This window comes from Uloborus diversus, chromosome 1 (assembly GCF_026930045.1).
Source record: "Uloborus diversus isolate 005 chromosome 1, Udiv.v.3.1, whole genome shotgun sequence".
NCBI lineage: Eukaryota > Metazoa > Arthropoda > Arachnida > Araneae > Uloboridae > Uloborus > Uloborus diversus.
Genome location: NC_072731.1, coordinates 182,469,211 through 182,494,045, shown reverse-complemented (window position 1 = coordinate 182,494,045; position 24,835 = coordinate 182,469,211). Strand labels below are relative to the sequence as shown.

The window sequence follows — 24,835 nt, the reverse complement described above, 5'->3', positions numbered from 1 at the left end:
TTCGCCTTTTCCCGCCATGCACCTTTTTATGCAAACAGCTGTCTATGGCGGCTGTTCGGCTTATTTGCCATTTACCTTTTTACGCCAAGATTGCCGACTTCGACCGATCTACATGCGAAAATGGGCGGGGGGTTCTGCATTAAAAAAATTGTTAAAAAAAAAAAAAAAAACTATTGCGTATTTTTGATTTTTTTTTTTTTTTTTTTTTGAAGAGGGGGCAGTGTTTTTTTCACCAACACATATTAAAATTTTAGAAAAGAGGCTTTAAAACATTTTGCAGGATAAGTTTCGAAACAAATTAAACCCAGGAAAAAAAATGCAAAATAAAGGGGTTTTTTTCAAAAATTCATAGCAAATAAAAAAATTGCTTTATCTTCGATTTTTTTTTGTTCATATTTAAAATTAAATTTCCTACACGATAGTACAAAAAATGTTTGTCTGGCGCATTTGGTTCAGGTTCTGTGAGGTGAAAAGTACTAAAAAGTGCAAAAAAACACATAAAACATTAAAGAACTTTTTTTCTAATTAAAATATCAAAAATCGAAGCCCGAGGTGCACATCTTCGGCTAAAATTGCACCTGTATACCAAATTTCATCTTTCTAGGCCGTTTTCCCGGGAAGCGCGCCACACACAAACAAACAAACAAACAAACATCTTATTTTATTATATGTATAGACAATAAACTGAACACCAGTAAAACTCGCATTAAGTGCATTACTATTTTTCAAGCGTCGTTACGTATTCTGTACTGTAAGGTTGTTTTATTTCCAAAAATATTTTTCTAGAAGAAGTTAAAAAAAAAGAAAAAAAAGAAGAAAATAGATATTACAAAATTTACGAGACACTTTACTTAAACATGTAACTTCTTAAAAATTGTAACGAAAGCAATACTTTTACTGATGTATTTTCTTGCATTTGAAGGCACTTTTCCTCCAGATCTTTAATTTCCTTTTCTTTCGTTAGTTTTTCATCCTTTACTATAAAACGAAAGAAATACGTTAACACTACAGAATTCACTGTGAACTGTGAACAAGATAAGTTTTCAAATGGCTGAAAGAATAGTTATGGACACGGCTTAATTTTAAAATTCAGAACCCATGTTATATAGACATTAAAATAAATTATTTTGAGAAATACTAAGCAACGTAGTAAGCAAAACCTGTAAAATTGACCACCCTTGTAAGTTGACCACCTGTCTATGTTGACCGCTTTTGTCATGAATGGAATTGGTCCTATCTTGTATATTGAAAGAAAACCTCTGTAACTTGACCACCTGTCTATCTTGACCACTAATGTACACCAAATTTGGTTTGGAGTATTGTAAAAAACCCATTGTAAGTTCACCACTTGGTTTATTTTTTAAAACTTTCATCAGCAATTATTTTATATTTTATCATTTATTTATTTATCTTTTTTATTTTATAGCTTTGCAAGAAAATTTTTAATGCTTTTACTAACAGACTAGCATTTTACTAACTGCTCTTTATTCTCTAAACTTGTTTTTCATTCGTTGTTCTATTTAAGATAGCCTACTCTCTGTTCAAAGACAATAGGTGTCAGTATAAAAGTACAAAGTCTTTTCTTTCAGTTGCAATATGTTGTGGCAACACTGGAATTGTGCTAAAAATCAGGCCCGGATCTATAAATTTTGGGCCCCCTGCAACAAATTATGCAGGGCGCGCAGGGGCGGATCTAGAGAGGGGGCACGGGGGCCATGGCCCCTCCCAAAGCCTTGTGATTGTAAAAAAAATTTTAAGGAAAAAAGGAAAAAAATATTATGAGAAGATAACAAAATGTAACACGTATTTTACTGAAAAATAAGTATAGGCCTTAATTGGGAGATAAATTATATTCCTATCCTCAAAACAAAACTTTTATTTCCAAAATTTTTCTCCATCTTTTACATCATTTCTTGATTCCAACTACAGACACTTGAACGATCTCTAAATGTTGCGGTTCTCAGAATATACCTATTGTTCACGAGACCAAAGAGAGCCTAAATATTCGTTTTTATGGCTTTAATTTCGAAACTAGGAGGAGAATCCTTTTTCCCATGCCCTTTCACAAATGCCTTGATATGTAGCAAAAAATTGCATTTTAAGTCTTTTATTTGAAAAAAATGTCAATGGAAACTAGCTTATCCAGCCCTTATCACTTAACTTGCTTAAAAGCAACTTCAATGATTTTTCTTTGGGGGGGGGGGACTTCAATTACAAACGAGTTTTGATAGGACCCCATCTTTTCCTAGTTGATATCGTGATGATAGCTTTAAAAGGAGGTTTTTTGGAGGAGCTCACGAATCTTCCAACCCTTTCTAAACTATGTATAAATATAGTTAAAAATCGAATTTTTTGAGCCTTAAAGGCAAACTATTTCCAAGAAGGAAGGATTCTAAGCACCTTCACACTTCCTTTAACGTAAGCAAACATTACCTAAAGATGCATTTTTAGGCTGGACAGCTGAAGAGCTAGAAGAGCACCCCTCCTGTTCTAATTTCTCAATGTATAATGACAGAATATTTTGGTTTCTAAGCTTTATTTTCAAAAAGTATTTTGAAGCCAGCGCCGAAACCTGACCTTTCTCCGTACATCATCAAAAATCCAAATGCATTTTTAGTGTCCTAATTTTCAAAAATCGCTCGAAAATTTAAATTTTGAAACATTTTCGAGGGAGATTCCTAAATCCACCCCCTCACCTAAATGTCTCGATACCCCGAAAATTGAGTTTTAAAACTTCATTTTAATAAAATTTCTGGGGAGTTATCAGGGCCGGCGCACACAGGAATTTTGCAAGCGTAGGGTCCAAGGTCGAAACTTTATCCTCCTATCATACCCCAATACGTCGTCAAACATATTGACTTGATTTTATCGATTCCCGAGAACGAAAAATAGTTAAAAAAAATTATTAAATAAAAAAATTAGCCTCATTTATGAAATATACTTAAATAAATATCCAGAAAGCAAAATAATTTAGGCTTTTACTTTTCTCATAATTAAAAAATGGATTCAAGTTCATAGAATCTCATTTTAATCTGTAATTACAAAACTAAAAACATGGTTATTACAGTGCATTCATTTATAATCACCATTCTGCTTCTTGTAGACAATTCGTTGTAGGAAAAGTGCATAATATTTTTAAAACTCTTTAAACATAAGGATTTTATTTTTTCACTTATTAGAACTGCCTTTGTTTGAAATTACTCTACGTACAAGAAACATAGAATCGTAATTCAGGGGGGAGAGCCCTATGGGAGGGGTCCGGACCCCTTGGACCCCTCCCTTGTGTGCGCCACTGTCAGGGCCCAATTTCCCAATAGGCAGAATAAGCAGTGCCTAGGCCGGCAAACTTTTCAGGGGCGGCAAATTTGCTATTTTAAACACATTTTTTGAATTAAATTGTTATTCTTGAAAGTAAAATATTAGCATTCTTTCATTTTCTACAGAGAAAATTTTTTCTTGTAATTTAATAATGATTACTTTCACACATCTTATGAAAGTCAAATGTTTTTCAATCATGGTAATTGCCGAATCGTCAGCAAAATTTGCCGAATAAAATTTTTTTTGAGAGATCACTGTGATAATTTCATCGGGGCGCCTCAGAATGTGAAACGCCATCATTTCTTCATAAGTTTGACAGTTTGAATCTGGGAAACACTTTTTCACGTTTTTTTTTTTTTTTTTTGAGTCAAATATATTTTGCTTCTTTTAGGGGGAGGGAGGGGCGGCAGATTTCAAATTTACCCAGTGGTGGCATGGAGCTAAATTCGGCCCTGAGGAGTTTGTTCAAAAATTTCGGATGGCCCCTCCCAAAACAATCGGCTGGATCCGCCACTGAGGGCGCAGCCTTCTAAAGAGCAAAGTTACATATTTCTGGTGCAAGGGATTAAAAGATAGTACATTTTAATTTTGCCTTTATTACCTGCGAGAGTCGAGATTTGTTGCTCTTTTTGCTATAAGTTTTATATAAAAATGCTTCTAAAAGAAAGTTAACTGACCTTGAGATTAATAAAAAGTATGAAATATGAAAATTAATTGAGAAGGGAGAAAGCCAGAGAAAATTAGCTGAGCACATATGGAATTTCTAGAATTAGTGTCTAATATGGTTAAAAACAAGGAAAAAATGAAAAAAATATTTGAATAGTATTTTTAATTAGTGTTTTATAATGTTAAGCTATGAAAGTGAGTTGAACAGAAAGAGTAAAGGTGAATTCGTCAAAAAATGAATACATGGTGCATGAAATAACAAAAAAAAAAAAAAAAATCATTACCACCCTTTATAAGTTGACCACCTGTCTAAGTAAACCGTCTAAGTGAACCGCGAGTGGTCAACTGCACAGGTTTCACTGTAACATGAAAATATTACAAGAGGATTTTTTTTTTCTGTAGTGAGCACAACTAGTTAAAGCACTTAATTTTCTCACTTTGCGGTGACCTTAGGCGCTTAAAATGTTAAAATGTTATATATTACTGCGTTCCGAGACAGCAGATTTGTACGTGGGTGACTTCTGCTGTCACTAACCTAACCAAACATCGCCTAAAAACTGCGTTTTAAAAGCTAATTTGAAACACTATAATGCGGTGCAGCGTCGCCTCCCCTCCCATGAGCACGTTGATCTTCGATTTTAGTTTCGTTTTAAGGGTTTCATTTGAAGGGCTTGCTGCAAAAAAAAAAAAAAAAAAAAAAAAAGTAGCTCCAAATTTCAATTTTCAAAAGGCCCGCATAAAAGCTTAAAATACCACATTGCATTAAATTTTTGTTTTTACAATTTCATGATTTCTCACGTATGACTGTACTCAGGAGAACTAAATATAATTAACAAAAAAAGTAGATTCGTACTTCTAGCTATAATGCAGATCTTTCAAAACTTTGATATGCAGCAAACCCTTCAATTTCGAAAATTTTCCAAGGGAGAGCCCCAGAGAGCTCGTCCAGGAATCATTAAAAGTGGACGAAAATTACGTTTTTGGAACTTAATTTTCTAAAAATTGGCGTTTACCTGACGCCGTTTATTGAGCTACAATTCCGAAAATTTTTCTCGGGGAGAAACCTTAAACCTTTAGAGAGGTTCAGGGTTTATCGGAGGAAACCTACAATGGAGTCGTTTCCAAAATGTTAAAAGTATTTTTTTCTGAAAGAGTATGCTTAAAAACATGGGATCTGACCATTTTTTAATAATTGTTTAAGTTTAATACACTGTTCGACATTGAAAATGCAACATCAAGAAAGAGTGGCCAGAAAGTGATGAAATTTGGAAAAAAGACAAAAACGGCAAGGAATAATAAATGATCTTAGTTTCAAAATGATAGGTAGAATACAGAGCGAGAACGGCGTCGGCTCAGTAGGATGTAGGACCACCACAGACAGCGATACACGAAGAAACTCGTCAAGACATAGAGTCAATAAGGGTGCGGATGGTGTCCAGAGAAATGGCTCTCCATTCCCTTTCAACCATTTGCCACAGTTCGTCTTCTGAACGAGGCAGGGACAGAGTCTTCAAACGGCGTCCAATCACATCCCACACACGTTCGATTGGTGACAGATCAGAAGAGTATGGTGGCCAGAGAAGTATCTTTGTGCCTTGGAAAGACTGTTGGCAGTTTGAGCACTGTGAGGTCGGGCGTTATCCTTCTGAAAAATTGCATTAGGTAGCCCTTGAAGGTAAGGGATTGCCACCGGCCGCAGCACATTATCCAAAGATCGTTGAGCCGTCATAGTGCACTGAATACGAACTAGAGGTGATATGGAATTGTACGCAATTGCGTCAAATTCCATATCATAATTCCAATTCAATATGGGACGTTCAATATGGGACCAAATTCCACCATTCAATATGGGACGTTCCACAGTTACTGCTGGATTAGATTTGTCTCCAGGGTCGGACTGGGTCCTCAAAAAGGCGCATACCCCAATTTTTCTGAAGGCGCATGCCAATGGCTATCGCGGAAAGGATATAGACGATCATTTTAGAAGGCGATCAGTGGCGGATCCAGACGATCCTGTTGAGAGAGGCGATTGCTTAATTCATTATGGGGGGGGGGGGTGGACTAATGAAAATAAAAATTTTTTAAAAAGTTAAAAATTTGTAGCATGTTTTTTTCCCCCGAATAATGTGTAATGTGCTTCGCTCAAAGAGTTTGAATAAAAGTTATGTTTCGAGTATCACACACACAAGAATAAAAAAACTGAAAAAAAAAGAGTTTCTAATTATCTAAATTAAACCTTTTAACTTTTGATTCGTTTGAAAACTCGTGAAGTTTTTTCAGTTGTTATTCAGGTCCTCAATTGTTTTTTTTCCTTATAAAAGAAAGGTTGCAGCAACAAAATGGCATCTCTTTTTACCAGTTTACGTACCGAACATAATGAAATACTAAAATTGCATTTGTAAATAAAATTTGAAGATAGTTTTGGATTTGTTTATTGATTGAGTTTTGTTTAATATTCGCGCAAAGGAAGGAGTGTTTGCAGGCTTTCTCCCCAAAATTTTTGTTTGGAAAGCATTTTTAGACTATTTGGAGGTTAACAAGTAAAAGGGAGGTTTGGGGGTCCCGTTCCGGAATTTTTTTTTAAATTTAAGGGTATATTTTCGAAAACACAATTATTTGCTATCTTTGTGTTCTTGAAGGAAAAGATCTCCCCAGTTGTTTTATGATAGCTTCAAAAACGCAATTTTAGTGTTGCTAAACACCAGGGGGTTCGGGGGCTTACCCCCGGAAATATTTTTGTAATTGAACTCCTAAAAACGCAATTGTAGACCATCTTTGATGATGTAGCAGAAGACAAGGGGTTCAGAACTTTTCAACAGAAACTTTTCGATGTTAGGAGTTCCAAAAACGCTGTTTTAGACAATCTTTGAATGATGTTAAAAGATGAGGAAAGAAAGACATGGGGGCTCCTCTCCAGAAATTTTTTGAAATTGAAGTCTCAAAAACGCGGTTGTAAGCCAATTTTTATGACGTAGGGGGAAGGAACGGGGTTTTTAACTTTCCATCGGAAATTGTTGGGAATTGGAGCTTTGAAATACGATATGGAAATACGTGGAATTTCCTATCTAATATTCTATATCCTTCCTAATATACTATGGAATACGATACTTGAAATATATAATGGCTAACCATCGTAAATTAGCCATCTTTGGTAGCGTAAAGGGAAGGGATTGAGTTCGGAGGTAAACCCTCAAATTTTCAATATTGAAACTTCAAAAACATAAATTAGTGGGTCTTCATTGACGTTAGGAGAAGGACTCGGGATTGAGGGCTCTCCCCCGGAATGTTTTCGGAATTAAAGTTCTAAATACGTAATTGAAAGCCCTCATTAACGATATTTTCGAAAAAGTTTTCGATTCCGGCGATTTTTTCGAAATTGAAGCTCCAAAAATTCAAAAGTTTTGACAATCTTCGATGGCATTGGAGAGAGGGGGTTGAGGAGCTTCCCCCTGCAAAATTTTCGGAATTAAAGTCATAAAAATACAGTTGTAGGCGATTTTCTGCGATGTGTTGGGGGGGGGGGGGGGTTGGAGAGAGAGAGAGAGAGTTTGGTGACCTCTTCCCGGAATTTTTTTAACACAATTTTAGACGATTTTTGTTTATTTGTGAGAGGAGAGATTTTGTGGACTTCCCATTGAAATTGTAAAAACTTGACTGTAGGCCATCTTTGTAAACTTTTAGGGGAAAGCACGTGTTACTAGTTTTTTCAATCAAGTGCCAAAAACTGCAATTTAGAAAAAATAATGAATAAGTACATTCCGAATTTCTGAAGTCGCCCAGTGGTTTGATTTCGCATCTTCTGAGCGAGATTTTTTTTCTCTAGGCGACATTGATGTCAAGTGGTCATTATGTTATAAAATGCACTGCTATATATCTATACGAAATTCAACTTTTCCAGTATGAAATTCATTAAAACTAAATGTAGAAAAACTCACTGACAAACGCCTAGACAACTGCATTCAAACGGCAACCCCTACCGACTCTACTAACAATAATAAACTTCTTCATGTAATTCAAAAATGCAGTTTTAGACTAACTTCGATGATGTTAGAAGATGAAGAGAGAAGATCTAGTGGCTTTATCTCCAGAAATTGTTTTTAATTTCAATCTTAAAACGCTATTGCCGTCCATCTTTAATGACGTTAGGGAAAAAAATGCGATTCGAAACTTTCTTCCAGAACGTTTTCGAAATCGAAGTTCCAGAATAGTCTTTTTGATTGAAGATTCGAAGGTCTCTCTCTTTTTTTTTTTTTTTTGAGCAATCACGATTGCTCAAAAAAGACTGTTTTGATGTCCTATCATTTTATTTTCCCACCGAAACCCTCCGCACCATCACCGTGGACCGGCTGGCTCCTCACGATGCTGCTCCTATAGCGAAAGCCGTCTCCAGGTTGCATCCATGTCCTACACACGCGCGCACATACGCACACACACAAACACATACACACACAAACACATACACACATACAAACACTTACACACACGTATACATACAGACACCCACACATACACAACTACCCACACATTCATGCATGCACACAGACACAAACACATATGCCTACACACACATACACATCCCCCCCCACACACATTCATACACACACACATACCCCCTACACACAAACACACACGCCTACATACACACACTCGTGATTGCGAAAAACATAATTTGAATTCAAGATGTCAAAATTCAAATTAATTTTTTTTTCTTTTTTTTGAAATAAGAGTCTTAAAAACGCTTTTGTTGGTCATCTTTGGGAAAATTACGGAAAGGGAGGGGAGATGGGATAGAAGGAACTTTTCCCGGCAATTTTTCTAAATTGAAACTCAAAAGACGGAAAATTTTAGACGATAACATTAGGGAAATCGGGTCGGAGGAAAATTTTCGAAACTTCAAAATGAGGGGAAGGTATGGGAGCTTTCGAATCAAATAGAAAACTTCGTTCTGAATTTGCAAGACAAGTTTTTTTTTTTTTTTTTCAGCAAAAGCGTTTGTATTGCATTGCATCTTAAAAAGTAGGAAGGGCGCACCTGCCCTCGGGCAGGTTGGCAGGCGGGCCAGTCCGAGCCTGTTTGTCTCCACGTCGACTATCACTCGATAAGCACAAGCGGGATTCACTGAGAACACGACATTTCGCCATTCTCTCATCCACGTCGCTCTAGTCCGGCACCATACTAAACGTTGCTGTCTATGTTGTGGGGTCAATGGCAGTCTTCTTTTCGGACGCTGTGATTGCAGACCACGTGCGATCAAACGACGGGAAATGGTTCTGGTTGACATGGTAACATTCAATGTATCTTGCACCTGCTGCAGAATCAGGAACAAGTGACTTGTGGATCTGCTACAGCTTGTCGGTGGATGCGTCAATCCACGCGTTCTAACGTCACTCTGGAGCTGCCCCTGCAACCCTCAATCTTACCACATTTCGTTGTCCCAACCATCTTCGGCACAGTCAATGCACCGTGCTCGCACCCATGTGGGTGTCAGCTGCGATTTGACGTACGGACCAACCTCCCCTTCTCTGTCCGATCACCATACCCCTCGTAAAATCGTCTATCTGTTGGAAGTGCCTTCGTTGATGGCGGCCTGGCATTCTCTCGTGTTACACGTATCCTCCAAGACAAAAACAAAATTTCTTCGATAATTCTCCACTCAGAAATAACGACACGAATATTGCCCATTCTGCAAGTTCCTTCCCTTACATCTTACTTCACGTGCGTCGGAGAGCTGCGCATTTCACATCATTTACATAATGCAGTGATGTACGTCTACTCTAAAATTTGCATAAATTTCTGAACACTCCTTCTTTGTTCAGTGTATTTTTAAAAAATTACTTAAATCGGTGCGCTTATTCATTGTTTACATTTCTTGCTGATGACGTCACAAATGATGAAATGCCATTCTGTGTTGCTATTCACAGACCAAAATATTTAATTCGCATCTTTACTCACGTGTATTGGTAACGATATGGTTGACAGCGTAGAGCGCAATTTTAATTCGCTTCTTGATTATCATAACGTGGTAACGCGATAGAAAGATGCGCCTAAGAACATCATTTGTGACGTCATCAAGGTCCGTGTTATTATTATTTTTTTTTTGCTCATTCTATCAATTTCAATGACTAAAAGTAGTACTTTTAACTGAAGGAAACCACCCCATTGCTTTTCAGCACAACCCGCTAAAAGAAAGGATTGTGCATCGGTTTGTCCATTGGTAGAGATACCGCACGGCCTGTGATCACAGGCAATTTGCTTAAACCACAATTCTTCCAACTACTATGAAATTCAAGGTGAAATGCTTTTGAATTCGCTAAAATACTAAAAACTTACATTTTGCTAGATATTGATGCCGAGATTGGAATTCTTTTTCTGACAATTGCACCTCTTTTATTATATCATCTAGAGATTGACTCATATTTTAAGCTAACTGCTTCGAGCTCTTCTCATAATCACTTGCAAAAGACAGCAATAAACAACCTGCAAAAACACCAAAAGCGCTAAAGAGACAAGAACACCAAAAAACTCGAGTGATTTCTGCCTAATTTAATTTCCAGTAAATCACATCGTTACTAATAATATTAAGCAGTAGAGTTTTTTTGTTTGAACGCGCTAACCTCAGGAACTACTGGTTCGAATTAAAAAATTCTTTTTGTGTTGAATAGTTCATTTATAGAGAAGGCTATAGGCTATAGAACATCACGCTATGCCTAAAAGGAGTGGAGCAACAACAAAAAATGTTATGAAAATGGGAAAATATGTATCATAATAAAAAATGCTTGGAACGCAGAATAAGCGTAGCCAGGGCGCGGCGGTTCGACCTAAATGGGCGGGCTTCGTGATTCAGTGGGCGTAGGTTCGAGTCAGCCATGAGGCATAACCGAGGGTACTTTTCGGAGAAAATCCTAAACGATGCTAAAAATGATTTGTAATATATATAGTCGGCCCAGTCGGCAAAAGAATATTATTTTGACCCACTTCTGTAAATTAGTCGAGCAAAGACATTAAATTACCACTAGTTCCCATTTTTCTTTAAGTTCCTTGTTCCTAAATCAAGATTTAAAGTTCCAGAATAGAAAATTGTGAAACGTAAAATATATCTAACACTGACACATTTTTTACGTGCCTTGAAAGGATACTTATGGTTATAAGCCTGAAAAGACACATCTTTAGGCTTCTATACTGACAACATAGGAAGGAAACGAGGAAAGAGATGAGGAACCATATAAATCCCCCCCCCCTGGAAATTTTTTGAAATTGATTGATCTATATAGGCCTACGAAAAGAATCGGGACACAGGGTTCTAGTTCCTTTCCAAGCGATATTTTCAAAGTTGATGTCAAAAAACGCAATTTTACAATTTTCGGTAGCGTTAAAGGAGAGGGAAAACAAAGGATTCCCCCACAATTTTGTGTTCTTATTTATTTTTTATTTTTTATTTATTTTTTTTTTTTTTCAAAATTGAAATCCATTTTAGTCTATCTTTGTTTACAATAGAATGTCGGGGGCTCTTCCCAGAAAAACTCCGAAATAGGAAGTTTTGGAAATGAAATTTTAGACTACTCTTAGTAAAACTAATGGAAAAGCATAGGGAACTCTCTACAAAAACGTTTAGTGTTTGAACTACATATTAAAAAACGCAAAACCCACTGGTCACGTTTGAGAGAATAGGAGGGTCAAAGATCTCATTTAGAAGCATTTAAAAACTGAAGTATACTTAACCCAATTTTAAACTACATTTCGTTACTATAGGGAATCTGGCGACTCTCCTTCGAAATTTTCCGACATTGAAATTTTAAAAATATAATCTTATAATATGTTTGGAAACATTGAAAGGAAAAGAGAAAGGTTTCCCCCCAAGATTTTTTAGAAGGGCGTTGTGCCCTTCCGCTTTTAAGCTAATCTTCGACCCCTGTCCTTGAAACGTCATTCTTTCGTTTCAATCATTTATCCACAAGAATTTGATTAGAATATATCTGAATGTTTTTTGGATTACCTTTAAAACTAAACATCAAAAAGCTTTAATATTTTAAAAATAATTACTATGGGAAACACTTGAACTTTGTATGTACCTAGTATACCAAAAAGTAAAAGAAGCACCTTTTTCATTCAACAAAACTTCTCTACCCTTTTATCCCTTTTATTTGAAAGAGCACGCCCCTTTTTTGGTCTGGAGGAAACACTTGTTCTCTCTGGGCATTTTTTTCTGAAACTGAAATCAATTTTTGGCTATAGTGAAAATAAAAGGGTTACGGAGCTCTCCCATGAAAATTTCTATAAGTGAAATTCTAAGCTACCTTTAGTGACTTTAAGGGAATGCCTAAGGTTCGAAGACTTTGTCTGGCAGTTTTTCGATATTTAAGGGGATCCGAAAAACAAAATGTGTCAAATTTTGCATTTTTTTTAAAAATCATTAATAAAAACTTCTCCGTCTTTTTCTGCTTAAAAGGACGTTTGAATCTTGTTTCTATCTTAATTAGAACGAAAGATATAATTATTTTTGTTGCATTCTTTTAACTAATATTATATTTAACTTTAAAACTTCAAATGCGATTTTATCCATGATGCAATTTTTCCCGATTTTTCGCTTTCAAACTCTTATAAGTCAAGAACTGATAAAGTAATGAAATTTGGAACATATTTTTTTCAAACAGTTTACTTTAATTTTTATACGGTGAATTTGAAAAAAAAAAAAAAAACATTGCTTCAAAAAATATGTTTTTTTAAAAAAAGTATCTTTGAATTTTTCAAAATTTTTCTTCAAATATTTTCCATTTTATTGAATTAATGATTTTGAAATCGTTGAATAAAAATTAAAATTTAGATATTTGTGCATAGTTTTTTGAAAAAATTTGAAAATTGACCAAGAATATTTTGAGTTTTAGCAATTTAAAGCAACGCCATTTTTTTAGAAAACAATCACTAAATTTAAATATTCCTTTTTTTTTAATATTTATGCTATGATTTTGTAAATCGAACTGATGGTGAATCAGTGCAAAAAATTTCAAAACTCTTAAATTGTTTAATACCATTTTTTTTTTTTTTTTTTTTTTTTCAAAATGTGTGTCGGACCACCTAAAATCTGTAATACACAATTTCCTTCTTGAACTTTGACGCAAAAACCAAGAACCAGGTAAGTCCAGACTCACTCATTTTTTGTAAGACTAATAAATAACATTAGTGTCCGATCGAAAGGCATGGCCGATCGAAACCGATCGACCGAACGAAAGACCGATTTCCCCACATTATTTATTACAAAGCAGAGGTTTAATCTTAGATTTGTGACCCGTTGTTGCACCAATTGGAACAACCAATTCTCCACACGCAAATGAATTTAAAAAAAAAAAGGAAAAGTTTGGACTTAACTCGTTCCAGCATCAAAGTCCTCAATTGTGGACTTAAGTCTATCGTGACTTAAGGGCTACAAAAGGACCTCATACCTGAAATACCATAGGGACCCAGGGTTGCCAACTGCTCCGCATTTTGCGGAGTTACTGCGCAAAAATGGCGAAACTCCGCGGCTCCGCAAAGAAGTTCTTTTGCTCCGCATTTCCTTGCCGAAGTTTTCCAGCTTAAATCTTGCTATTTCATCATAATAAACACGTAAATATGGGAAATTAAAGATGCTTATTCTCAAAGATTGAAATTGTGTATAAAGCTGTTTTATTAATTTAGAAATAATTATTTTCATACTACTACTTAAAATAATTATTAAAGCTCTAAACAAAATCAGATGAGTGGTTTTAGTCTATTTTATTGATTTTTTATACAAAATTTTAAACTAAATTCGCCTATGTTCAGGAATTCGCCCTTCTAAGTTGAAATTTTGTCCTGTTTCAGATTCAGTTTATCGTAGTCTAGACTTGCTTTCCCGATGCGATTCTGAGATGAAAGTTATCGTATAGCGATAAATTAAATTAGACTTGTTGAAATCGATTCCCAACTGACAGCATTTAGTTGAATCTGCCGGAACCAGTGAATACCAGGCCAGTGGCATAGACAGAAATTTTTGAGGCCCGTCATAAATGACTTTTAGGGGCCCCCTCTCCATTTTGTTTACCACTACGTCCCTACTGTATACTTAACACTTCCTAAAAAAATCTCGGGCCCCCTTCAGGCTCGGAACCGGACCAACAGATGTTCCTTCTCTCCCCCCCCCCCCCCAACCTTGTGCATGCCGCTGCTCATGTATAAACACTCCAAAGCATGGCCCGCACATTTATAGCAGGTTTGTCCAATGGTGCAGGCCAATTGTTGTTAATAGACGTACTAATGTAAGATTTTGAAAGCTCTTTTTTCGTCCCGGGCCCTTTTTCAGGCCGTGTCTGACCCTAATTTCTCTGACCCCCTTCCGTTTCCTCAATGTGGGAGCCGTGGACCCCAGAGCCGTAAAAACTAGAGAGAAAGTTGATAAAGAGAGGAAAGCATTCGAACCTGTGGACTTCGGCTACTTACTTTGGCCCCTGGGCTAAGGATGAGAGAAAAATAAACCTGCTCCCAAACACTTTTTCCCATAGAGTTTACAAATTTAATTTTTTCTTCTATTATTACGCTTTAAAAAATGTTAGATGTGAATTAAATGTATTAAGTTCAATAAAAAATTGCTTAAAGTGGCCCACTCGACGGTTGGCCCAGTCGGGGATCCCCGACTAGACGACCTGGCCGGTCCGTCCCTGTATCTATACATATCTTCTTCTTCTTCTTCTTCTTCTATCTTCTATCTTCTTCTATCTATCTTCTATCTATATCTATACATATAATAAAATAAGATGTTTGTGTGTGTGTGTGTGTGTGTGTTTGTGGCGCGCATCCCAGGAAAACGGTAAGGCCTAGAAAGATGAAATTTGGTATACAGGTGCAGTTTTTGCTGAAAAAGTGCACCTCGGGCTTCGATTTTTGATATTTTTATTAGAAAAAAAGTTATTTAATGTTTTATGCGTTTTTTTTGCACTTTTTAGTACTTTTTACCTCACAGACCCCGAACCAATCGCACCACACAAATATTTTTTGTACTATAATGTAGGAAATTTAGTTTTAAATATGATGATTGAAAAATATTGAAGATAGAGCAATTTTTGTATTTTTTATTGATTTTTGAAAAAACCTTTATTTTACATTTTTTTCTGGGTTTAGTTTTTTTCGAAACCCATCCTGCGACAAGTATTGAACCCTCAATTCTAAAATTTTAGTTGGTAATAGTAAAAAACATTCCGCCCTCTTCAGAAGAAAAAAGTTTTGAAAAATACGCAATAGTTTTTTTTTTACAATTTTTTTAATGGCAGAACACAACGCGCGCTGTTCGCTTGCCGGCTGAGTTCCGAGTTTACCTCATCACGTGATCCAACTGAAATCGTTTGCCTTGTCTTCACCTTTCTTTTTTTTCTTTTTCTTTCTCTCTTTTTTTTTTTTTTTTTTTTTTTTTTTTTTTGCAAGCGCTACTTTTTGAACACTACGGGGAACAAAGAGCTTTTATTTTTGAGGGCTATTTTGATTAAATAAATAAAGTCCGCGATTTTTTGCATGATCTTCGTTTCTGTTACGAATTGGCGGTTAGGTTAGGTAGATACAGAGATAGATAGAGGTTGAGTGGACAAAAAATGTTTTTGTTTTCGAATTAATACTTATATAAATAAAAAAAGATTGTACTGTCAGGAGGTAGATATGCGCAGATCGTATAGATTGATAGATAGACAAATATAGAGTTCGATATAGCAGATGGACAGCATGAAAGAGGCATGTCCGTCATTTAAGGAATTTCAACGGGGTGTCAGTGCCCCCCTCCCCCACACACACCATGACTTTGAAAAAACAATGCTTTCACATAAAAGTGGAAGTGCTTTTTGTTATTTTTCGACAAAATTTGCATGAAGAGTACGTCGTACCCCCTCCTTTAAAAATATTCCAAACGACGGAACTGGAGATAGATCTAGAAAATATTTTATTCAAACTACTAATGATATACATAGATATAGATTGATTGATACCGCCATGAAATTTGTTTAAGCAGCCGCCGAAGGCGGCAACATCGGTGTAAAAAGGCGAATGATAATATTGAGAAAAAAGAGAAAAACGTTGATTAATACCATCGCTAAATTGTCTAAGCAGCCGCCGAAGGCGGCAACTCTGGCGCAAAAAGGCGAATGGCGTAAAAAGGCGGACCAGCTGGTCGCCGCAGGCGGCTAGTAATAAAATAAGATGTTTGTGTGTGTGTGTGTGGCGCGCATCCCGGGAAAACGGTAAGGCCTAGGAGGATGAAATTTGGTATACAGGTGTAGTTTTTGCTGAAGTTGTGCACCTCGGGCTTCGAATTTTGATATTTTAATTAGAAAAAAAGTTATTTAATGTTTTATGTGATTTTTAGCACTTTTTAGTACTTTTAAACCTCACAGACCCCGAACCAATCGCGCCAGACAAATATTTTTGGTACTATAGTGTCGGAAATTTAATTTTAAATATGATGAACAAAAAAATTTTGAAGATAGAGCAATTTTTGTATTTTTTATGAATTTTTGAAAAAACCTTTAATTTGCATGTTTTTCTGGGTTTTATTTTTTTCTAATATCATCCTGCGAGAAGTATCAAAGCCTCATTTCTGAAATTTAAGTTGGTAATAGTAAAAACATTTCGCCCTCTTCAGAAGAAAAAAGTTCTTAAAAATACGCAATAGTTTTTTTTTTTTACAATTTTTTTAATGCTGAACACATCATGTCCTTTCACGCATCAGTCGAAAAAAGCGTTCTTCAATCTTTTATGCCTGTGACGTCACTACTTGGGTTTCGATTCGATATTTACGATGGAATCTTAATCGCAAGCAATGTTAATCTTTTTTTTTTTTACTATATAGCTTACTTCTACATTTTCTGACGTGATGACCACGTGTTTTTTCGGCAGCGCTTGCTTTTTTTCTTTCCTTTTTTTTTGTTTTATTTAGGGATTGCATTTATTTCTTTTTCCATCCCCTCCCCCCAAGCTGGACCTTTCGCTGTATCTATATTACGTTACATTTCATAGTTGTGCGCATTAATTCAATAAAAAGAACGAGATTTTTTTTTATCTTTGTCAAACGCTACTTTTTGCACACTACGGGGAATTTGAGCTTTTTTTTTTTTTTTTTTTGCTCTACTTAAATAAAAAAAAGCGGTTTTTTTTTTGAGTGTTCTTTGTTTTTATTAGGAAATGGGATGAGGAGGTCAAAATAAATAGAGATGGATAAGAAAAATGTAGAGATAGATTGTAAAGGTAGATAGCCGCCGAAGGCGGCAATCTTGGCGTAAAAATGTGAATGGCACAAAAAAAAAGATAGAGATGGATTGATTAATACTGCTGCCAAATTTATTATGCCTCCCCCCACATACACCATAACTTTGAAAAAACAATGCTTTCACATAAAAGTGGAAGTGCATTTTGTTATTTTTTCGACCAAAATTTGCATGAGGAGTACGTCGTTTGTGTCTTCCCTCCCCCTCTCCTTTAAAAATATTCCAAACGACGAAACTGGAGACAGATCTAGAAAATATTTTATTCAAATTATTAATTATATAGATAGATATAGATTGATTGACACCGCCACGAAATTTATTTAAGCAGCCGCCGAAGGCGGCACCCCCTGGCGTAAAAAGGCGAATGGCGTAAAAAAGGCGGACCAGCTGGTCGCCGCAGGCGGCTAGTATATATATATATATATATATATATATATATATATATATATATATATATAATATATATATATATATATATATATTATATATATATATATTTATTTATTTATTTATTTATTTTATTTACGTGTCATTGTCTTATTTTTTCTTATTAATTAACTGATAATATTAAGTTAAAGAGTTTGTTTGAACGCGCTAATCTCAGGAACTACTGGTTCGAATCGAAAAAATCTTTTTGTGTTGAATAGTCCATTTATTGATTAAGGCTATTGGCTATTTTTTTTTTAAATAATATTGACCGAAACATTTGTTATTTCAAATTAAACATTTAATTAATTGTTTAGTTCTATGAATTCCTAATTGACGGCGGGGTAAGTTTATTTCTATGAATTCCTAATAGATGGCGGGGTAAGTTAACTCTTTGAGAGGTCGCTGGACGATAGTGTCGGTAGCTGCGAGGAACTATTCCATGCCTATGCTATGCTGTTGTGATCAGCGAACAGATTTTTGAATGCGGTTTTTTTTTTTGTTTTTTTTTTTCGATGCTCAGGTATACATAATTAGATTCTGTAGGATTTTTCTATTGGGTTTTGTTTTCCTTATTTATTTAACTTTTGTTTTTGTTCTTATAGTTGAAGATAGTTACTTATCTAATAAGTTATAGTGCCTAGAAAGAGTAGTGTGCCAATCGATGGAGAAAAAGTGAGGTCAGATCTGAGGAAAATCCAGATGGCGCTGCGCTCGAGGAGTACGTCATGCTCTTCAATCAGACTCGTTTCAAATCAGCGATTGCATGCTGATTTCGTAGTTTAAAAGCCCCGTTTTTCGGAATGAACTTATTTCAGCGCAAAAGACAAATTCTGTAATAAGTGCTATTTGTTACATGGGTGTTCATTTATTTTTTGAAGCATATAAAATTACTAATGCTAGTTTATCTTCAATGTATATAGTAAACTATAAGTATTCAATAACCGCGCGTCTATTATTTCTCTACTAATATTAAAGATGAAGGTCTCTCTGTCTGGATTTCTGTCTGTTAGGTTCTCTGTGCAGGGCCGATCCTAGGGTGTCGGCCGCCCATGTGCAAAGACCTAATGCGCCGCCCCTCAACAGTAATTTGCATATTTTGACTAATCTTTGACGTCCATATAAATATTTCTTCAAATTTCTATATCAAGTTCTAATTTAAAAAAAAAAAAATAAAAACAAGAATGATGAATGTATAAAAAGGAAGAAAAGTTTTATAGTAAGAAACTCCTTAGGTACAATTTATATCTTTGAAGAAAGTAATAGATACCAAAATTTACTAGTCGTAAAAACACATTTTATAGTCTGTCTTTGGTGACATCAGAGAAAGGACGGAGGAGGGGGGATTGCTCCCAGAAAATTATCGAGATTGGCGTACGAAAAATAGTTTTAGTAATCTTTGGTTGTGTTTGGTTGCAAGGAGAAAAGAGTCGGGGATATTCAAGGTGCATGGAGAAATTTTCGACATTGACGTCAAATATCGCTATTTTAAGAACTTTTTCGAGACTTCAGGGGAGAAGTAATGTTGGAATTCTCTCCTAAAATTCTTTCAAAATTGAAATCAATTCGAAGCTATTTTTTGTGACCGTAGCTTAGGAAAGATCGGTGCTCTTCCCGAAAATTTTCCGAAACTGAAGTTTTAACAAGAAGTTTTGGGTTATCTTTGTTGACATTGCTAGAGGGAGGGAGAGTCAATCATCTCCCACTGAAAGTTTTCGAAATTGAAGTTTTAAACGCAAATTTAGGCTGTCTTTGGTGACGGTAGGGGATCTGGCGGCTTTAATTCGATAATTTCTCTGTACTATTGTTTCAAAAACCCATTTTTGGCTATATTTGAAAACGATAGGGGAAACTTGAAAATATTATGAACCAAAATATTTTTCGGAACTAAAATCCCTTTTAGGCAATTCCTGGGAAGGAAGGGTTTTGGAGCTCCCAAGCGGATATTTCTAAAAGCGCAATTTTATGCTATCTTTGGTGACGCTAACAAAACTGGGAAGCTTCGGCGGATCTTTCGGAAAGTTTTCGATATTAATATCTGAAAAACATAACTATAGACTTTTGTCCACCTCACTTCGACGATTGATGGGTATATGCCCTATCGCAGCGGTTCCCAACCCATGGGGGGAGGGGGACCCATTCCACAAGTGGACCGCGAACAGCGTGCTACTGGGCCGTGAACAGCGTGTTACTGGGCCGTGAACACCGGTCAAGAATCTGAAACATCAAGATAAGTCTTGGGGTCTCCTAAGAGTAGTGGATTTCCATTATTTTGTGAAAATTTATTTATCAGATGTACCTCACTCTAAGAGCTCTCCCTGGCTCATTGCCAATAAGGAACTTTAAGATTAAGATTTTTCATGTTTCTTAGGAACTTTCCCTTATAATTGAAGATGAAATCTAATGAATCAGAAACGTCTTCAATGAAATTTGCCAAAGAAACTAGTATTAGCCTCAAGCTGCGGGTTAAAACGGTTGGGAACCGCTGCCCTAGCACTGTAAAAAAGTTACATAAGCCAGGCGTTCTCCTCCAGAGTTTTTTATAAATTGAAGTCCCAAAATTGTATTTTAGGCATTGTTTGATAACGATGGGACAAAGACCGGGCGGAGGTTCAGTGTGCCCTCACGAACTGTTTTTTGGAATTGAAGTCAATTTCAAACTGAGGGGGTGGGATTAGGGGCTTCTCTAAAGACGCTAATTGAGACTATATTTGGTAGTAATGTTTGGGAATAGATTTCTGGGCCCTCTTTAGCAAAAAATTCGAAAAAGAAATACGAAAATTGTCATTAAGCAATTTTTGATGACATTAAGAAGGGCTGTCCTCTGAAACACATTTTGGATTTTAAAGCCAACATTTTCAGGCTATGTTTGACTAAGTTAAGTTGGAAGGGGTGAATCAGAGATTTAATTGGGTCTTTAAGATCGGTGGTTCAAACAGCAAAATTTAAAGTCCTGAAAACGCCACTTTAAGCCTTCTATAGTCTCGTCAAGGAGGTCATGGCATCCTTTTGGGTCTTCGTTTTGGAATTACCTTTAAATTTTACTACCCGGGGCAAGAACAATGATCTGAAACCGGGCAGTTCATTCGTGATTTTCATTCGAAAAAAATGCTGTAAAGGGGAAAAAAATTACAAAATTTTAGTTTGTCATTCACATATGTTTGACTCTCAGAGGGGAGTCGCAATTTTCTTCTCTCTCTCCACCCATCCGCGATTGTTGAAAACAGAATTTGTTGTTTGAAATGCTTGCGAGAGTATGTAATCAGTATAGCTTTTTAAAAATATAATACATAAAATATGTCTTCATTGTTTAGGTCAATAAAAACTTGGGGGGGGGGGGGAGGGAAACATTAGTGGCCGCTTTGGGCCCTGAGTGCTCCTTTTAGAAGGTAACCTTTCATGCTTCAGGAGGGGACCCCTTCCCTCATCTCCCCTCCCCTGTATCCATGCCTGATTACCGGTTCTATCATAAGTTTTGCAACCAAATGAAGCATGTGTGTAAAGAGTAGATATTAATGGACAATGAACCCCAACACAATGTTCCCTAAAAATCTATTTTCTTAAACTATGCTATGCTGTCGGGAAATCGGCACTTACTTTGATAATTGAACATTTAAAATTCACCACATTTATTTGACTTATTATAAGCTATCTTTTGAGAAATTCTTGAGGAATTTTGCTTAATTAAGAGAATTATATGATGCGGCCTGCGGCCGCCCCTTGCTTTGGCCGCCCTTGTGCGGCGTACACTCTGCACACCTGCTAGGATCGGCCCTGTCTCTGTGATCTGTGACGCGCATAGCGCCTAGACCGTTCGGCAGATTTTCATGAAATTTGGCACAGAATTAGTTTGTAGCATGGGGGTGTGCACCTTGAAGCGATTTTTCGAAAATTCGATTTTGTTCTTTTTCTATTTCAATTTTAAGAACATTTTCCGGAGCAAAATTATCAAAAGATGGACGAGTAAATTACAAAATTATCATGACGTGGAACCGTAACATGGGAAGAGCGAATGAACATAGCCAATTGGCGAGAAATTCATCATCCATTATTTGTAAATATACAGGTTAATCAAATGACCTTTTAACAAACACATATTGCATCTTTCTTTAATGCACAAAAAATAAAAACGCTGCTTAAAAGCGTACAAAATAGCGCGGCTCTTTCTTCCTCTCTGCGGCACCTCAGGACAGGGCGCCGTGGCACCCACTTTGGGAACCCCTGAATTAAGTGTAAAATGTTGCCCCAATACATGCTTATAACAAAGCCAAAAAATAATTTTATCAAAATGATATTGAACGCAAAAAGTCAGGACCTCAAACTGTCCATAGTTTGAAACAATTCACTTAAATTTACTCTGATGAAATTTCAATAAAATTCTACAGAACAAATAATTTAATTCCAATTAGTACTGTACTACTGTATTTCATTGTTGTTTTGAATTTATATTCAGTAAGAGATAAGTTTTAAATTAATCCGAATTAACGCGGAGGCAAAACATGTCTCAATCTCCGCTGTATTACGGAGTTCTTTTGTAACAGAGTAGAAATTTTCACTTTGAATTAAAACAAATAAACACATTGTAACATAAATTCAGATATTTTGAAGGATACTGAACGACTTGTTACCTGTATTCGATTGGAAACTTGTGCTTGACTTGGAACGATTTTTCTGTTCTTAGCGGACAAAAAATCGTCTGCCCATCAAAAAGCGTAGAATATCTTTTCTTTTTTTAAAATATGTTTTCAACGAAAATTTGCTTTAAAATAATCGTCTGCTCAAACAAGATGTATATAATTTTATAAAAGTTTAAAATAAATGAAATGGAAATTAATTCAGATTAATATTTAATTATTGTTTAAATTTAGTTGAAATTGATTAACATCATAACGTAAGTAGTTTAAATACACATAATGTATATTATTTAACAAAAGTAAGAAATACATATTTTACAAAAATGATCTCTCAACTCAAGAGTAAATTGAAATGTAAATATGCGAGTCATCGTAATTTCGGACTGAATTACATTTTTAAAACTATTTAATCGCATTAAGAAATACATAAATTTTATTTACTAATCTTTTACCAGTAAGTAACTTTTTTATCGACTCGATTTTGAAATGTTTAACAGATATTTGTACATTCAAACAGAGGACAAACTTTTATCTGAACTGCATTGTTTTTCGTTATGCTATTCGTTATTAAAATTAAAAAAAAAAAAAATGTTGAAATTGATAAAATTACCTTCCCCTCCCCCTCCCCAATTCCATTCAATCATATTTCTTTGTAGAAGACTTGATTTCTTTTATAACTAATGAAAAATACTGCTGAATTTTTTATTCTTATCATAATGGTTTAAGAAAAACATTCGTTAAACAAAATTACTTGTGTACAGCATTTTCTTGCACCTTGTTGCGTAGTGAGGAAAAAGGAAGGAAGGGGTCAAAATATCTAAGAAAAATTTAAATTATATCTATGTTTTCAGGGTGTTCCGTTTTAACCTGCAAGACCTCTATTTTAGCAATAACCGTTAGTTCTAAATGCATACTTCAAATTGCAAAACGGTTCAAATTCAGATGCAGGGTTAAGATATTAAAAGTTTGAAGCAAAATAAAAATGAGTCACAAAATACAAAATTTAACTTTTTATACGGGCTCTAGGTCACCTAACTTATGTTCAGGGAAATAATCTCCATTTAAAAAAAATTCCAGCACAAAAAGTTTGACATTAGTACGAACAATATTCACCAAGCTATGAAACGCAGCGTTTTGTGACTTACACCACTTTACACTCGCCGTCTATAACACCTTTTGGGGGAACACTTAGCAGTTAACAAGGGTTTAAAATTATATGTGTGCATAGAGTGTGGTTTTTCAAATTGATTGAGGTTTTGTAGTGTGTTTTTGCGTATCATGGCATAAAATTTGCAATTAATTTTGAATAGCAATGAAAAATATAAATTCTTTTGACTTCGACAAAAGGGCGATAAGTTCCTATCTCTTCTTCTACATGGTCCCTTAAAACTTTGAACTCGAATATCTCCTTGAGTTTTGGTCACACAAATGTCAATTTTTTTGTGTTAGTAATATCTTTCAATGGAGATTATTTCCTTAAATATTTCCTATTCCATTCAATCATATTTCTTTATAGAAGACTTGATTTCTTTTATAATTAATGAAAAATACTGCTTAATTTTTTGTTCTTATCATAATGGTTTAAGAAAAACATTCGTTAAACAAAATTACATGTGTTTTAAGGGACCGAAGGTCCCTATAAAAAGTTAATTTTTTTTTTTTTTTTATTGATTTTTATTTTCGCTTCAAACTTTCAACATCTTAACTCTGCATCTGGTTTTGACATTTTTGCAACTGGAAGTATGCATCTAGAACTAACGGTTGCGAAAATAGAGGTTTTGTAGGTTAAAACGGAACACCCTGCATACTAGGGATGTGCCGTTCATGAACGAACGGGTCAAAAGGAACGAATCCTCAAAATGAACGGATCCGTTCGTTCACTTAAAAAATGAACGACCGTTCTTTGAACGGTGAGCAGTTTTTAACATTATATTGATACGCTTTTGATAAAAACACACTTTTTTTAAAAATTACATCCATCTTCAAATTTTTAATTCTCAATCAATCTAAAATTTTCTTTTTCTCAGTGCAGTACAATATATTCATTCGAACCTTTTTACTTTCTGATTTATTCAATCGTTTAAATAGTTCATTTGCAATTTTCCAATGTATTCGTTAATATGTTTTGTGTAACTTGTTTGAGCTATTAACAAAATTTTGGACATTCCACATCATGTCCCATGCAGCCGCTAAAATCCTTCTCACGCTTTCTGTCGCCAAAATTATTTCTAAAAAAAATATTTTATCACTTTTCTGGCGATCCTTTTGTCTTCTATACAGCGGTTCCCAAACTTTTTATCTATGCGAACCCTCTGGTGTTAAGTTAGCAACATGTAAGAAAACAATAAAAAACAGCATGTTTGCTTTTGCTTTTTCCTGGCAGTTGATTGCAATAAACAAAAATATAATCGTAAAATAAGTGCTAAATTATGCTTATAATAAAGCATTATGTACTAGTGGTACCCGCACGGCTTTGCCCGTAATACAAAAAATTAAAAGGTCTTTTGGTTTGCCTGCATATTTACAAATAATGTA

The 24,835-nt window shown here is 35.3% G+C and overlaps 1 protein-coding gene across 1 annotated transcript in view; it reads right to left on the bottom strand.

The window, feature by feature from the left end:
- Positions 1 to 725: 725 nt before the first annotated feature.
- The window catches only part of LOC129217517 (cyclin-dependent kinases regulatory subunit-like), a 68,484-nt gene continuing 44,374 nt past the window's right edge, over positions 726 to 24,835 (bottom strand). The window contains exons 3-4 of the mRNA XM_054851835.1: positions 893 to 978; positions 726 to 782 (exon numbers count right to left, since the gene is read on the bottom strand). Of these exons, the coding sequence (XP_054707810.1) occupies positions 726 to 782; positions 893 to 978 (143 nt within the window). The remainder of the gene's footprint in view (positions 783 to 892; positions 979 to 24,835) is intronic.